Source organism: Labeo rohita, chromosome 16 (genome assembly GCF_022985175.1).
Source record: "Labeo rohita strain BAU-BD-2019 chromosome 16, IGBB_LRoh.1.0, whole genome shotgun sequence".
Classification (NCBI taxonomy): Eukaryota; Metazoa; Chordata; class Actinopteri; order Cypriniformes; family Cyprinidae; genus Labeo; species Labeo rohita.
Window position 1 is genome coordinate 28,882,570 of NC_066884.1, and position 18,336 is coordinate 28,900,905.

General features: G+C 34.8%; 1 protein-coding gene across 4 annotated transcripts in view; it reads right to left on the reverse strand.

Moving 5' to 3' along the window:
* Positions 1 to 18,336, reverse strand: part of ulk4 (unc-51 like kinase 4) — a 225,012-nt gene that overhangs the window by 178,278 nt on the left and 28,398 nt on the right. For all 4 annotated transcript variants that reach the window (XM_051131060.1, XM_051131061.1, XM_051131059.1 and 1 more), the window contains 2 exons: positions 12,705 to 12,812; positions 5,569 to 5,652 (listed from right to left, as the gene is read on the reverse strand). In XM_051131060.1, the coding sequence (XP_050987017.1) occupies positions 5,569 to 5,652; positions 12,705 to 12,812 (192 nt within the window). The remainder of the gene's footprint in view (positions 1 to 5,568; positions 5,653 to 12,704; positions 12,813 to 18,336) is intronic.

Here is an 18,336-nt window from a genome sequence, read left to right on the forward strand (position 1 = left end):
ACGGTGCTACTTGAACGTTTGTGAACACTTTAGAATTGTCTATATTTCTGCATAAATATGACCAAAAAGATCATCAGATTTTCATCAGAAGTTTTGAAAATTGACAGAGAACCCAAATAAAAAAAATGAGATGATAATATATATTTTGTCATTTATTTGTTATGAAAAATTATCCAGTGTTAAATATCTGTGAGTTGCAAAAGTATGTGAATCTCTAGGATTAGCAGTTCATTTGAAGGTGAAATTAGAGTCTATCTGTGTTTTCAGTCAATCGGATGACAATTAGGTGTCAGTTTATGCCCCGTTTTATTTAAAGAACAGGGATCTATTAAAGTCTGATCATGTTTGTGAAAGTGAATCATGGCACAAACAAAGGAGATCTCTGAGGACCTCAGAAAAAGAGTTGTTGTTGCTCATCAGGCTGGAAAAGGTTCAAAACCATCTCTAAAGAGTTTGGACTTCACAAATCCAAGTAATGTTCATCCAATCAAAATGTTCGGTCTGAACATTACGATAGGCTGTCGTACCTTCCAGTCGACATATGTATTTGCATACTTCTGTGCACCCTGACAGCATACGTCATCAATTCGTTCACATATGCTGTGCAGACGAAGCGAGAATGGCAGACAAACATCAACAGCCTGATCCTCCTTCCTGGTACTGTAATACTTTTACTAACTGTACTTCAAAGTGTTCTCACGGTTACTGACATATGATGTAACGACCACTAGAGCATTTACGGTAGTTTTGTGGCAGACTGACAACTGTGCATAACGTGTGCCTGTATGTTCTGGAAAGGTGGAGAGATGACTCGCTATACCTACATCTCTCTTTTTATATTTTATATATCTCCTTTCCGTTTGTGACCTTTTCCTTGCGCAATGCCCACGTATGTGGACGAGTGTCGACGCATGAGGTGTTTTCATAAATTTGGGGAAAATTCGCCATCTTCTCATCTCCCATGCATTATTAGCACACAGTTTTCCTATCTGAGCTATTGAACATATCAACTTGGTGTCACAATGTATTGTAGTAATTGTAGGTAACTAGGTAGCGTTTGGTTCACGATTTCTAAATTACTGTGTGACCACAGCAGCAACTACGTGGGATTTCTTGGACCAGAAGTCAGAAGGCAAGGGTCGACTCACTAGAGCAAAAGACAGCAAAATATAATAACTACAAGAAAAACTGAAATGCAGGTAATCAAGAAAATGGTAAGTGTATTATTCTGATTGTTTTGTGTCTTTGAATGAATTGTAATCTTTCTAGATTAAAATAATAGAAAACAAACAAAACCCAAATCAGTAACAATAACCAACAACAGTTCAAGACAATAACAAAAAGATGTCAGAGTTCAAACAAAGTTCAGTGTATCAAAATCAGTTTCCAAAGTTTAACATCAATCTCTGAAATTTACCTTTAGTTTCAGTATCAGTCTGTCAATTTCAAGTTCAGAAAACAGTCTTCAAATTAGAGTCTTAATTCCAATTGTTCATGAACAGTAATGTTTATCAATGGGAAAAACAATTCAGTCCGTGAGGAAAAAACTTTTGTATAGAGGGAAGTCCAGGTGAACTTGAAATGTAAATGTGTGCAATTCTGTCCTACTCGAAAAAAAAAAAAAAAAAAAAGACTTTTTACCCTGTTTCCAGGTACGAAACATTGGGATGGCTCATCAGTCCAAACCAGGAACAGGAATTCTACTCTCTACTGTCTTGCACACACTCTTCTGGAACTTTTCCAGCAAGGGCGGAGCTAACCTTTCACCTCACCAATCAGTAATCAGTTCGGGAAATTCAGTTTCTTTTAATTATTTATAACAGTGTAAATAAATGTTACTTAGTGGGTCTTTTTCTTTTTTTAGTCCTTTAGTTTTTCAGTGGTATGAATTAAATAATATTTCATATAAGTATTAGTGACTTAGATTAACTATCTGGATTACATAATGCCGTCTCTGGTCGTCTAGTTTGTGTGCGTAGATGCGTTCAGGAGACGTGGCTTTGAACGGCGATTTGCAGGGAAGATAGGACGTTTGCTTTTAGTGCTATCAGGCTAAAGTTAGCATTTTCCAAGATCTTGCACCTTTAAAAATGGCAAAGTATAAATAATCTATTAGAAATATTATAAATAAAATATTCTAGAGGGGGAGAGGAGAGGAGAACAGAGGAGAGGAGAATAGAGGAGAGGAGAGGAGAATTTGTGTGTGTGGTCTGAAACAGAGTTGGGTAAACAAGCTGATTTAAATACAAGTCTCTTATACTCACCGACGCGACATTTATTTGATCAAAAATGCAGTAAAAACAGTAATAGTTTGAAAACTGTTACAATTTAAAACAAAATTTAAAACTGTTTTCTATTTTATTATGTTTTAAAATGTAATGCATCACTGTGATGGAAAAAAAAAAAGTTTTCAGCATTACTCCAATCTTTGGTGTCACAAGACGCTTCGGAAAGCAAGAAACATTTCTTATTATTATTATCACCATTAAAAAACGGTTATGGTGCATAATATTTTTTGAGAAAATCATGTTTTTTTTTTGTTTTGTTTGATGAACAGAAAGCTCAAAAGAAAAGCATTTATTTAAAACAGAAATGTTTTGAAACAAAGTATAACCACTGTCACTTTTTATCTATTTAATGCATCCTTGCATCTATTGCATCATCTTTTTTTGTCATAACCACAGAACTCAATGTGGAGACACATGCTTGACTAGAGCAGCAGTAAGTGAGAAGGAGCAGGGTAGAAGTACAAATGCACCTGAGGTTACTGCCAACAAAGTACGCCTCCAAACACTTCGAGATGGAAACACACAATTGTCTGGCCAAGAAGCAGCGTCCACTATGACCACTGTTCTACATAGGACTTAAGATGACAGGACACGAAATAAACTGCCACTCAATACATGCAACCAGTCAACCTCATTATTAACTAGACTGATCTTTCTGCACTTTCCGTTTGTTGCTCAGTTCCAAATTATACTATAATAGAATAATGGTACATTTAATAAGAGTAAAATAAAAGTACATTTTGTATGCTTCCTAACTCAAGCTTGGTGCTTTACTGTCAAATCTATATAAATATGAATTAAACAAGAAATGACCGTGTAATATTATTAGTAACTGCACTTTTATGCAGTTTTATGATTAAATCTATATTTTTAATATTACCTCACAGCACCTCCCAGTGCTACAAAGTCTGTTCTTGGCGCCACCATCTGTAGAACTTAGTGGCGCTGGTGCCACTGCTCTCAAACGTTAGTCTGGAGCCCTGCACACGCATGCATTGTGTACTTGACGTGTGATTGACACAGAAGAGAAGTTTTTGACTAAAGTTGTAATTTTTGTTATCTTTGCATACAAAAAACATTCTTGTAGCTTCATAAAATTATGGTTGAACCACTGATGTCACATGGACTATTATAATGATGTCCTTACTACATTTCTGAGCCTTTAACATGTCAGTTGCGTTGTTGTCTATGTATTGTAAAAAAGCTTTCAGATTTTATCAAAAACATCTTTATTTGTGTTCCAAAGATGAACAAAGGTCTTGTGAGTCTGGAACGAAATGAGGGTGAGAAATGAATGACAGAATTTTCATTTTTGGGTGAACTATTCCTTTAAGAACTGTTCACTTAAAGGAGAAGTCTACTTACAGAACAATAATTTACAGATAATGTACTTACCCCCTTGTCATCCAAGATGTTCATGTCTTTCTTTTTTGTGGAAAACAATTAAGGATTTTTCTCTATATAATGGACTGCTATGGTGCCCCGATGCGGTTGTACTGATGCATCGAGGAAGAAGGGTCTTACCTAGCGAAACGACCGGTTATTTTCATTAAAACAAAATACAATTTAAATACATTTTAATATCTTGTACTGTGTTGCCTGCACTGTATTCTGGTTCAAGACAGTTAGGGTATGTCGAAAAACTCCCATCGTATTTTTTCCCCTCAACTTCAAAAATCATTTCAAAATCATCCTATATCATTGCAGAAGTACCGACCCAGTCTTTGCAAAGTAAACATGCAAAGAAGATCAAGCACCCTTAACAAAAAAGGTAAAACAGCAATATAGGATGATTTTGAAGTTAAGGGAGAAAATGAGATGGGAGTTTTGAGACATACCCTAACTGTCATGAACCGGAAAAAAAAAAAACGTTTAGGCAGAGTAAGACAAGACTAGCGTTTGACATTAAAAAGTATATAAATTGTATATATTTTTTTGAAAATAACCAATAGTTTTGTTAGATAAGACCCTTATTCCTCAGCTGGGATCGTTTACAACCGCATTTGTGATCGTTTAAACCTGCATTTAAATTGCTTTTTGCACGTTCAAATTTGGGGCACCATAGCAGCCCATTATGTGAAGAAAAATCCTGAAATGTTTTATTTAAAAAAAAAAAAAATTCTTTACGACTGAAGAAAGAAAGACATGAACAAGAGGGTTAGTACATTATTTGTAAATTTTTCTTCTGGAAACCCAATACAGGTTATTCTGTGTAAACTTTTGGAAACTGTATTTTTAAGAGTGTATTTTGTTAAACCATTCAACACAAAAGTTTGCTGTTTTGACCCTAACCAATTTTGCATGCAATTTGCAATCAGACGATCAGTGGGGTGTTCCATCTGAAACAGAAACAACTGTGAAGTCAGCTAAGAACCGCTTCTGAAGTATAGAAAGTTGCTGATGCGTCGATAAACACAAAGTGTTTTTAATGAAAGTAAAACACCCAGCAGCTGTTGATCATCACAGGCCATCAGTTCTAAAAACACAAATTTAAAATCGACCTTGAAAGTTCAAGGGAATCAAATGAACTCCTGCAAGAACTACTTCAAGCAGCTGAGAATATAAATTTAACCGCCGGCAAAAAGTGATGAGACGAAAAAACCCAAATGCTGCATAAGCAGGATGGAGCAGAGGGCTAAAATTGGGCACATTCACTTGAGGGCACAACTTTTGCCAATCGTTGGCAGCTGACCAGCCAGAAAACAGCAGCGCAGCCACAGAACAGCTAGACAAACTTTAGTTTTATCACGCCCGACTTTTTCCTTCCGAGCGATACTTTCTTGCAGCACCGCAGACCAGGGGTTGTCGGCAACACAAGCTGCAGCGCCTAACTTCTCTTCTTAATGGCAGATCTTCCCCTGCTAATAAAGGAATAATGAGGGAGTCTGTGTGGTGTTCGGTCCCCTGTGGAAGAGAAGCTCTCAGCACTCCCAGTAAACACAGTCTGTTCAGACTAGAGCTGATCAGTTTGATGTCTGTCTCCATGCAGATGGTTCCATTCTTAAACAATGCAGGCCAGCGTGGTTAATTGCTACTGAGACGACCGGAGGTGCGGTTACGTGAGCGTTTCTGCTGCAGGTGAGTGAGTGTTTTTGTGTGACAGGACTGACTGACGAGCGAGCGAGTGAGCGCCCTTGACTCGCGGCAGGCGAATAATGCCTATAAGGGCTGGGGGAGGTTCGTTATCAGACAGATCCCCCCGCCCCCATGCGCACATATTCACGCACACACTCGTGTGCGCACTTACACACACTCTGCGAGGACAGTGTAGCAGTCTTACCCCTTCCCGAAGGCACCTCATTAACACGGTGTAGGCGGCAGCAGGAACGACCCACAATCCTCCTGGGCGCTCTTTCTTCTCTTCCTGCAGGGGAAGGAAAGAGAGTATGTGTGTGTGTGAGCGGGAAAGAGAGAACTATTACTGAGACTCATTGGGGGAACAATTAAAAGCAGCAAAATGCAGCCACCATCATAATGAGGCTAAATAAATAAAGTCCTGTGACGGTAAATAAGACGACAGGCTCGCTGGCTCAGGCAGGTACAGGAAACACAGCTCAAATGATAAGCAATGATCGTGTCAATTAGAGGGAAAAGCGGGGAACGCTGCGAAGCAACATCCTCCTCTCATTTAACTTCTAATGCTTGCGTTCGGCACAGCGCTGAGACTGATCGTCAACATCAACAGCGGCTCGTGAGCAAGACCTTCGTACAAGTCAAGGCCTGATTTGGATTTCTGTTTATATGTTGCTGCATTATGCAACGTGCAGTAGGCTGTTAGAAATTTGAAAGGATTTTTTTGTTCTTTTTTGTAAACTGATGATTACATTTAATAAAGGTAGAAATTTTCTAATGACAAACTGGCCTTGAAAATCCTCTACAAACCAAGTAAAAAATTAAAAAACATGTGCAAACTGCTTTATAATTAAAACTTATTTATTAATGCATCACTATCACAAATTAACTAAAAGCTATTAATATTTACAATGAAGCAAAATATGTGTGCACAGAAAACTTAATATGAGCACAACAGTTAAACTTACAGCGTTTATGTAGTTTAATTTTCCAAAAAAATCTCCAAGCTTGACTAATTTAAAAACATTTTTATACAGAATTATATATCATTTTGCATTTTAAACTTTATTTACACAGCCGTTCAAAAGTCTGAGATCAGTAACATTTTTAATGTTTTTAAAAAAGTTTCTTATGCTCATCAAGTCTGCATTTATTTGATAAAAAATTGAGAAAAAAAATATTATTAAGTGTTATTACGATAAAAAAAAAAAAAAACATTAAATTCTAATTTATTCCCTAATTTATCATTACTCCTGTCTTCAGTGTCACACATCCTTCAGAAATCTTTCTAATATGCTGATTTATTATCAGTGCTGCTTAATATTTTTTGGGGAGGAATCTGTGATACTTTTTTTTTTTTTTAGAATTCTTTGATGAATAAAAATTAACAAAGAACAGTATTTATTGAAAAATATAAATCTTTTTTTAACATTACACACTACAGTTTAAAAGTTTTGGGGGTCAGTAAATTGTTATTCTTTCTTTTTTTGGAAATAATTGAATACTTTTATTCACCAAGGATATGTTAAAGTAATAAAAAGTGATAGCAAAGACTTATATTGTTAGAAAATATTTATATTTTGAATAAATGCTGTTCTTTTTAACTTTTTATTCGAAGAATCCTGTAAAAAAGTATCACAGGTTCCAAAAGAAATATTTGGCAGCACAACTGTTGCTAACATAGATCATTCTAATAATAAATCAGCACATTATAATAATTTCTGAAGGATCATGTTACACTGAAGACTGGAGTAATGGCTGATGAAAATTCAGCTTTGCATCACAGGAATAAATTATATTTTAAAGTATATTGAAATAGAAACCATTATTTTATATTGCAATAACATTTTGCAATATTACTGTTTTTTTCTGTATTTTTGTTAGTGTTAGTGTTGTTGTTGTTTTTTTTTTCCTGATTGGAAGCACCTCTTGCAATAAGCCAATACCCATGAGTGAGTACCTCAGTGGGCAAATTGTTCTTACAGAGAACTTCCCAAACTTTTTCTAGGGCCGTTAAAATTAATTGTCATGGGAGAGCAGCAGAAAAAGGGTAAAACTCCACCCCCCAGTGGCTGATGAAATAAATTTGGAAGCAGGAATCATTCTGTGAAAAACAACACCATCTTATTGGTTTTTCTTTGTACGCTGTACACTATGTACAGGTTATTAAAGAAATAATTAACATTGACTTTTCGTAAATAATTCTTTAATACTACATTAAAAAATAAAATACCTTATCAAATAGGGCCGTAACCATCTTAGACGCTGAGATATGTCCAACTTGAGATATGAACCACTGTTCTCGTTTATGATTTTAAACAGCTAAAAGTGTAATTTTGCTACAAAGCATATCCCAAGCATCTTTCCACATACTTAATAAATACATAAATGCATATTATGGCAGATGCAGGGGTGAAATCAACAAATAAAGATCAAATGTGTCAAATGTGAACACACATGCTGTTGAGAAATAGCCAACAGACTATTTTAAACGTTTAAAAGATTTGCATATTTAATTTCGAACTGTAATTTGTTGATAAATTGTTGGGCCATCTTCCATAGGACCATTTGGCTCACAGCAATTCCTGAAGTGACTCAGAAAAAAAAGGAGTTTAAAGAAAATAATCACTTGTTTGCAGATTTTACTATAGCTAATTTATTTGGCAATTTTTGACTATATTATTTCTGGTTGTGCACAATGTACAAAAACAATGTTTAAAATGCAATACTGGTAACTGAGGGTGAGCAACATTAAAGAACAAATATAGCTGCAAGCAGTGATTATGAAGGTTCAAGCACTTAAGGCATTAAAGCATATAAGAAAAAAGACATTACATATTCTTTAGCAAGGCTGTACCCACCTAAATGAATGATTAAAAAAGCATTTTTTTTGGCAAATCCAGGTAATCAGCCATAGAAATATGTTATTTTTCTTAACGTTTATGACTGTTACAGTGCCAGCTGTGGTCCGATCCCTTAAAACTTCGCATGTTTGTTTAGAGTTTCCTGTCGCATGTGCTCAGCAGGTTTCGTGAAGTTTTGAGTTTTCCTTTAGACTTTATAGGATTTGGGATAAATCTGGACAGGCCCCTTTTCTAAATGACCCTGTTATAGCTTCCCAAAAGGTAAATTTCAACCTTTTTTTTTTTTTTATAATTATTGGCCTAGAGAGTCCAAAAATTGTACTGCATTCTTTTTTTTTTGTTTGTTTGTTTTTTTCCACAGATTGAACAAAAAACCTAGGACTAGTTCGCAAAAGTAGTTTTTTTTTTTTTTTTACATCTTCTCATTTAACAAACGATTTGATTGACAGCAGTGGTTCTAGAGGCAAAGCTGTCCGGAATGAGGAGTTCTATTGTATGATCGAATAACGATATCATGCATACGTGCGAAAAAAAAAAGTTTACGCCCTTGAAAAAATGTGATATCGCCCACTGATATTCGTTCCAATTGGCCTCCGTTAACTTCGTCTAACAGGTGCTCAAACTTCGTTGCCCAGTGGCAGCCATGTTTTCTGAGATATGCAAAGGTCCTTGTAGACACTTTTGGCACAAATATGTTTTTTTTTTCTCTCTCTCTTATAGCGCCACCAAGTGGCCAGTCTCCACATTTTTTTTTTCCTGTGACCTTAAGCTGAGCTCTTACATAAGTGTCTTGAGTTTGGCGGAGATGTATCATTCTGTTCAGTAGTTACAGTACAGACATTTTACTGAAAGTGTCCCTGCCCCTTTCAAACGTTTTGGTGCCCTTTTGCGGCGGTGAGTCAATTTTTTTTTGATGATTATTGATATTCCCTCTCTCTCCAGAGAATCTTTCTGTACTGGTTTGTTTCCGATCGGGCAAAAAGCCTAGGACTAGCTCGCAAAAGTAGGTTTTTCAAAAAATACAAAACACCCACAAATTTTGCCAGGTTTGCGATCGAATCCGAGGCATGCGTTTTGTCAGGCATGAGCTAAGGATTCCAACGACATAAGACACTTGAGCGAATGACTGTTTAGGAGTTAATGAGCAATTTTGTACTTTGTTCACTGTAGCGCCCCTGTCAGGCCGATTGGGGTGAGCCTTGGTCACATTGTAGGCGGTGTGAATACTGCCATCCCTCCAATTTTCAAGTCTCTGCGACTTACAGTTTGGTCTGTAAAATCAGTTTTAGATGGAGATCGCTGATCTGTGACAATTCTAACTATTACAATAGGGTTTCAGCGCTACGTGCTTGAACCCCTAAATATATTATAGATGTGTTTTACTGAATGACAGGGCGAAGAAAAATGAAATTTAGAGAGTGCATGCTTTCGTGGCTAATCTCACATCACTCCCATTTGTTATGTCGCAAAAAGCCCAGCCATAGTTTTCCACCTGGACTGCTATTGACATTCATAGCGTCAACACACCCATTGCTCGCATTACACTAGAACTGAGGAGCAGAGAAAAGTCATTAGATAAAGCCAATCAAGGCCACAGCGTCCCTCCGCCTCCCCCTGCGCTCAGAGCTAATGTGATCAATAAAAGCTGTGTGTGCTGTTGTACTGCGTGACCCTGAAAAACACAACTGTACAGGAGATACACACTTATATAAGCCCAACAAAGCATGTTATCAGCTAACCTCGGGTCCCTTACAGCAATCGATACAGCGATCAGATTAGGATGACCAGACGTCTACAACACAGGATGATTTTTGGAGAAAAGAGTCTAAAAAACGTGACCTGGAAAAACAGGGCATCGGCTGTAATGAGGTAAAATGGTGCTGTGATGAGCCATTTATGGACTCCAGAGGCTGTGCTTCATTACACCTTTAGACCTCATTCACAGGCTGCTGTACATGCTGAAAACCCCCTAACACTGACTTTCACCCAAAGCACTGTGTTACAGCTGGCAAATGCAGTGTTGCCGTGACAGACCGTAGAGGTAAAAGGAGTAAATGCAAATAAAAAGTGTACAGTTTTCAGCAGTGATCTTTATGGTACTAAAATTCTGTCAAAGGTTAGACATGACGCACCAGACTGCATCAGTTATGAGACGGTCCTCATGTTGAGGTTAATGAGGTCTGAGAGGTTGTGTGAATCTGTCCTCATAAGGGAGCTTTTTAAATGTCATGGAATACTCAGAGGACAAATATTGTCTGTAAGACATTTATGAGAAGCAGTTTGAGCTGTATGAAATTTCAGGCCATTGAACATACTGATCTATTCTCGAGATCGCAATCCGGTGGCTAGTCCCCCTAGAAGCCAAAGTGGAAGTTGTGCACTGATCAATAATTATGTCAATATAATAGTCTATTTTTTTTTTCTCCCCAATTTCAATCTGTCACTAATTGGACACATGTGAATACTGATATGATGTGTGAGCTATACTGTAGGTGATTCTTTAATGAGAGAAACTTTTCTGTCCTCTAGGAAAATTTTGAAGATGGTTTAAAAGAAATGACAGATTTTAAATAACAGATAATTACAACATTAACACGTTTGTGCCCTACCCAGATTTACAACGTGTTAAATTCAGAGATTCAGAAAGATTCTACTTTTTTTTTTTCCTATTCAGAAAACAAACAAACAAATCTGTTTTTTTATGTGAACAACCTTTTTTTTTTTTTTCTCCCTCAAATACTGGTGTCACTATCATCACACCAAGCATTTTACAGAAAGTTTATATTTTGTTAGAATGGAAATAATGTCAGAGAAGCAGACCTCTGCAAGAAACACAGAGTTACAGTTTAACAACCAGAAATGTAAGTAATTTGACATTATGATTTGGGGTTTGGTATGTGTTATTATCACACTGAAAAATTTTAATACTTGCTAATTTTAATCAGCCTTTACTACAGCCAATTATCCCGTCTTCAGTGTCACATGACCCTTCAGAAATCTTTCTATATGCTGATTCATTATTGTGTTGGAAACAGTTGTGCTGCTTTATATTATGCTTATCTAGGCTACATTTATTTGAGTAAAAATACAGAATTACTGCAATATAAAATAATATTTTAATATAGTTTAAAATATAATGTATTCCTGTGAATGTGCTGATTTATTATTAGAATAATTTATGCTGGCACCAGTTGTGCTGTCATTTTTTTATTTTTTTTTATTTTAAACCTGTGATACTTTTTTCAGGCTTCGATGTATAAAAAGGTAAAAAGAACAGAATATAAATCTTTTCTAACAATATAAGTCTTTTCTATCACTTTTTATCAATTTGACACATCCTTGCTGAATAAAAGTACTATTTAAAAAAAAAAGAAAGAAAAAAGAAAAGTAAAGAAAGAAAGAATATAAACTGACTGACCGCAAACTTTTGAACAGTAGTGTATATTAGAAAAGATGCCTGTGTTAAATAAATGCTGTTCTTTTTACACTGTTTTCAAAGACTTCTAAAAAAAAAAAAAAAAAAAAAAAAAAAAAAAAAAAAAAGTATTACAGGGTTCAAAAACAAAAAAAACAAAAAACAAAATCAAGTAGCACAACTGTCTCCAGCACTGATAAAAAAAATCAGCATATTAGAATGATTTCTGAAGTATCACATGAACCTGAAGACTGGAGTGCTGAAATTTCTGAAAAGGAATAAATTAGATTTTCATGTATATTAAAATAGATATTATATATATATATATATATATATATATATATATATATATATATATATATATATATATATATATATATATATTTTTTTTTTTTTTTTTTTTCAGTATTTTACAGTTTTTATAGTAATAATATTTCACAATATTACTTTTTTCATTATTATTTGATTAAAAACAAGCAGCCTTGACGAGCATAAAAAATAAAAAAAAAATAAAAAAAACGGTAACACTTTACAGTAAGGTGTCATTTGTTAAAATTAGTTAATGTACTAACTAACGTGAATAAACAATGAACAATACTATACCATTTATTAATCTTTGTTAATGTTAGTTAAAAATATAGTTGTTCATTGTTTGTTCATGTTAGTGCACAGTCCATAAACAAATGTTAACAAACACTTGTGATTTTAATAATGCATTACTAAATGATGAAATTAACTGAGAAAATAAATGCTAACTAACTAAGAAATGCTGTCGAAGTATTGTTTATTCTTAATTCATATTAACTAATGTAGTTAACTAATGCTAACTAATGAACCTTACTGTAAAGTGTTACCAAAATGCTTTAAAAAAACATAAAAAATCTTACTGATCCCAAACTTTTGAACAGCAGTGTCTCTCTGTGTATGTGTGTATACACACACACACACACACACACACACACAAATCACACATACAGCTTTGAAGTATATATAAAATACAGTTTGAAGAAATTACATATTTACTTTATAGTACACAAACAATTTTTGTATGCATAATTTTTATACCTGTGTAGCAATGAGGTAGAGCAGCTCCCCCAGGGGTGGAATCAAGCATTGCTTCAATTTGCTGCTCCTGAAGTTCTCTCGGATGAGTTCTGTGAACATGGCCACTGCCTAAAGAACAAACCAAACACACAAATTTGATCTGTTGTGAATAAATAGTTTGATTTATAATGTAAAGTTCACCCAAAACATTTACCTTCGCAAGTAAGCATATTTAAGCTGTCATTTATCAGATTAGATGTGCTCTATGTATGTTGATCAACGTTTCTATGTAAATAAAGTTGTCTCTCTTCAGAAGACTTCATTAATTAAACCACTTGATTCATATAGATTATTAGAAAGCTTTATGAACTTCTGAAAGGTTGAATGTTTTAGTTGTGCAGATTTTCAATAGATGGACAAAAATGATAAGAGAACACTAAAAACATCTCCATTTGTGTTCCATCAATTAAAGAAAAACTGTTTTTAATATGACACGAGGGTGAGTTTACATCTCCCAACAAGACACTGGCTAGGACATTTTTTAAAGGGATACTTCACCCAAAAATGAAAATTCTGTCTTTTATTACTCACCCTCGTGTCATTCCAAACCCGTAAGACCTTCATTCATCTTCAGAACACATTAAGACATTTTTAATGAAATCCAAGCACTTTCTGACCCTGCATAGACAGAAATGGTACAACCACATTCAAGGCCCAGAAAGGTAGTAAGGACATCATTAAAATAGTCCATGTGACATAAGTGGATCAACCGTAATTTTATAAAGATGCGAGTATACTTTTTAATATCTTATTTTTTATGCTCTGAAGATGAATGAAGGTCTCATGGTGCGTTCACACCAGACGCGACTTGCGTGAATAAATCACGCTATTCACGCGTAGTTGGACGCTTGAACATTTTGAGTTTACTCGCTTCATTCGCGTGTGATTTTTGCTTAATTCGCATGTGAAATTCACGTCATGGGAGTGGCTTCTGCCAGGCGGCTCCAGTCTAGCTGCGAAATAGCTGACATGGATTTTGTTGAGAGGGCAGCTGTGCTTTATGTGCTATGGAAGGCTGAAAAACGGTGTAGACTCATTCGGCGCCATGTCTGGGTCCATCTGATCCTTCAGAGGCGCACCCAGCTTGGTGAGTTTCACCAACTCCTCCAGGAGCTACGCCTGGATGACGGCCGCTTTCAGCGGTACTTCCGACTGAGCCGGTCCCAGTTTAATGACCTGTTGTCCCGTGTCAGTGAGGATTTCCCTCCAGAACACCAATTTGCCGGCTTTACACTGTAAAAAATTTCCCTGTAAAAAAAAACGGTAATCTACTAGCAGCTGTGGTTGCCAGCATTATACTGTAAAAATACAGTGTGCTACTGTTTTCGAAATTAACAGCAAAATGCCGTTTTGTCATCTACAGTATACAACTGTAATTTAGCAGCATATATCTGTTAAATTACATATTAGCTTGTAGTCTCAATATGTATATATATATATATATATATATATATATATATATATTATATATTATATATATATATATATATTATATATTATATATTATATATATATATATATTATATATTATATATATATATATATATTATATATATATATATATATATATATATATATATATATATATATATATATATATATAATTGAGTAAAGAGCATTTTTTACAATTTACCAAATTGTCCAACCTCCCCACTCACTTTCATCCAAGCAAGATCTTTTTTATTCCTGTTTCTATAAAAGTACAAAGGCGTATTGTACAGCTCTGGGTATCCACATACAGCGACGATGATTTTGTCCTCCATTGCTCCATTGTTGTTTCGGATTTCCCTCTTTTTTTTTTTTTTCCTTTTATTAATGATTAAACAGACAGTTCAAGAACATAGCCAAGGGATCACATACAAAACTATAAAATAATAACCAGTAATAATAAATTAAACAAATAACAAACACAAACACTTACACATTAATAATAACATAAAAAACTGTTACCAAAATAAATAAATAAACAAATAAAAATAAAGAACAACAAATAAAAACACCACAATGTGAATTACATTACAAAGATATTCAAATAAGTGCACATAAGGAAAGCATCTAAATACATGGATTTTCTTTAAATACATCTGTAAAATGTTTCAGGAATCTTAGGTTTTTTTTATTCTGTATACGATGAAGAGATTTTGGAAGTGAGTTTAGTTCAATTTTAAAAAGGGGATAGGATGGGTAACTATTTGCGAATTTTTGTTTGTGAAAGAAAAATTTACCATATACAATAAAAAAAATTGATAGTATGTTCCAGGGGTTTATTTTTAGTATTATTATAATAAAAATAACGTCTTTTAAACTAAAGGAGTGTACAACATTGGCAGAATCAAATATATGAGAACCTAGGTCAGACCAAAATTGCTTGGATAAAGGACAATAAAACAAAACAAAACAAAGCAAAAAAAAGGTATTAAAGTCTCTTCTGTTTGTTTGCAAAAAGAACATTGTTGTTTTGTATTTCTACCTCCACTCGCTACGTCATAGTCACGTCACTACTAGACCAAGCTCCTGATTGGTTAACACGGCGCGAATATTCACCAAAGTTCTTTGAACTTGCGTGAATCGCATCATTTGTGCCACCTCATTCGTGCGAATCACGCCACAGGAAGTCTATCGCGTCTTTGCATTGACTTAACATATAAATCACTCGCGCTTAACGCTTCATTCCCATCTGGTGTGAACGCACCATTACAGGTTTGAAACTACATGAGGGTGAGTAATTAATGACAGAACTATCCCTTTAATATCCAAATGAGACCATTTTACTATAGAGCATCTGGCTAAACAATACATTCGGTCGCTTCCCTGCTGTTTTTGGTCTGTGCTTATAAAAACAGGTCTCATCCACAATCTCTGGCCTTAAGCATTAGCATTTTATTATCTTCTGTCTCTCCCGAGTGTTCAGATGAGTAAGTATATATGCTTCTCCCTCTGCAGTCGTTCTCTTATAGGGTGCTATGCAAATGCCCTATGTAGCACTTTTGGCCCCGTGACGGTTAAAGTCTCACAAGTGATGACTTTGCAGGCAACAGATGTTGGCGGCTGTGTTTGAGGAGTCTTGGCAGCGAGAGACGTGCAGTGATGATTCCTGTTACACAGGAAGAAACAAACAAGGCTAAGCTGTCTTATTCAGCCACGCATGCAAAGTAATTCCTGCTCTAGAACGTATCATTATCATCAACAAACACACACACATAAATTCCCTTCTAGAGGATGCTGCCATTATCCACACGCACATAAACACACATACACTTGGTATCTTGTTTTAGAAAACATCATTATCGTCACCACACACACACAGCATGTGTGTCAAAATGGGTATTAGAAGGTTTAGGCGGTACAGAGGTGGCATGCTGGAGAAGAGTGTGGAGCAATCTTCTGGCCTGAAATCATGGGGTTTTAAGCTAAGAAGCTAAGTAACTCAAGACTGAAGAGACCGAGTTGGATCCTACCTGAGGTCTAGTTGGCTCATTATCAAAGATGCGTCTCAAACATAATTAATGCTGCACTGTGCCACCAGAAAGCAATCCTATCCTTAATACAAACAAAGCTAATCCAAAACTCTCTCTCTCTTTCAGTTTTATATGTTTAATCTCCTTGTTCTAGTCATGATTTGCACTTTAATAGGGTGTTATGTTTAAGGAACAGCTGTCTCTGTGTATATATCTGCAGTCCATTAGCTCTGATCAACTTTATGGTAAAACGCCTCTGTTTGATGTCACTAATGTCACTTTGTCGTGCCATGCATATTAATTAATACATCTCATTAGGATGTTTTATATTTTCAGGAGTAAAATGAATCTCAGTCTGTGATATTCAGAAGAAAGATATCAGAAAGAAGATTTTCTTTTTTGCAATATATACACTACTGTTTGTAGTCAGTCAAAGATGTTCAGTGTTTTTGAAAAAAAAACAAAACAAAAAAAAAAACATCAATATATAAAATACTACAAAACAAAATATTACAATTGAAAATAACATTTTAATATATGTTAAAACGTAATTTGTTCCTGTGATGTCAAAGATGTTTAAGCAGCCATTACCCCAGTGTTCAAATGTTTTTGTTTGTTTTGGAAAATCATTCTAATATGCTGATTTGGTGCTCAAGAAATATTTCTTATTATTTTGTATTATGTTAATATTTTTTTTTTTTTGGGTGGAAACTGTGATTTAAAAAAATATATATGAATATAATGAATAGAAAGTTTTTTGTTTGTTTTTTTTGTAACATTGCAAGTTCACTGTCACTTTAGATTGAATGTACCCTTGATGAATAAAAGTTTTTTTAAAGATCTATCTGTCTATCTATCCATCTATCCATTTTGAATGATAGTGTGTCTTAACTTCATGTATCATACTCAGTTTCTCTACTGCAAAGCAATGTAACATTATTCTTTGTAGACATCTATTATATATATTTTTTAAGTTAACCTTGCCGTTATGCACCCAAAAAAGCAGAGGCAATACACAATTACAAGCAAATACCAATATGTATCAATTATTCAATTACACACTGTGTAATGTATAATCTGACAGCCAGATAAACACTGAAGCTTGACTATGCAAAAAAATAAAAAATAAAAAATAAAAGGAGTTCGATTAGAACTGTGCTGGTAAACAAACTTTATTGAAAGCATTCAATTTAATGTATGTTACCTACCAGTCAATTCTGGACACACCTGACTGAATACGTATTTATTTTGATATTAAACTTCTGACCTAAAGGCTTAGATTTAAATGCTTGAAATGAGTTGTGCAGACAAATATAAGTCTATAATGAATTTCCTCACAGAACCAATATTACTATTAAATAATCTATTGAAATTGATTTTTGGACCGTATGTGAATGGGATAGCAGCAAACAAGTACCCAGCACACAGTGGAACTCCCTCCAAACCCTTTAAACAAAAGTTTTTTGAAATAATGTCCATAAGTGTGCAGAGCTGTAATCTATAAAGCAGCAATTCTCAGCCTTGTTTTATTCTACGGCCCCACAACACTTTTTGAAGGCCCATGATTTTTCAGTTGCATGTGATTTAGTATATAAGGATTAAGGTTTAAAAATAAATAAATAAATAAACAAAAAGCTTGGAATCAGTAAGACTTTTTTTTATGTCCACCTTATTTTTCAATGTGGAAGTAAGCTGTTTTCTGGTAATGTGTTAGACCTTCGGTTCATAAGGGAAATAACGAGAAGAATATCGAAGTGCAGTAAACGGTAAAACAGTTTGCACAGTGTGTTCATAATTAAGATAATACATTAAAATAATATGGTAAGACACACCAGTTCGCAATATCAAGCAGCAAAACAAGCTTGACCGGAAGCCAGACACAAAAAAAAAAAAAACATTTACAAATGGCTGCACCCACTCTTATAGGAAAAATAAGGTGGATATATAAAAGAAGTCTAATTCTCATCCAGGCCGCATTTATTTGATCAGAAATACAGAAAACAAACAAACAAACAAACAAACAGAAACAGTAAAATTGTGTAAATGTTATTAAAATATAAAATAATAATTTTGGAATTTTGGAACCTGTGATCCATTTCAAGAATCTTTGATGAATAGTTAAAAGAAGAGCATTT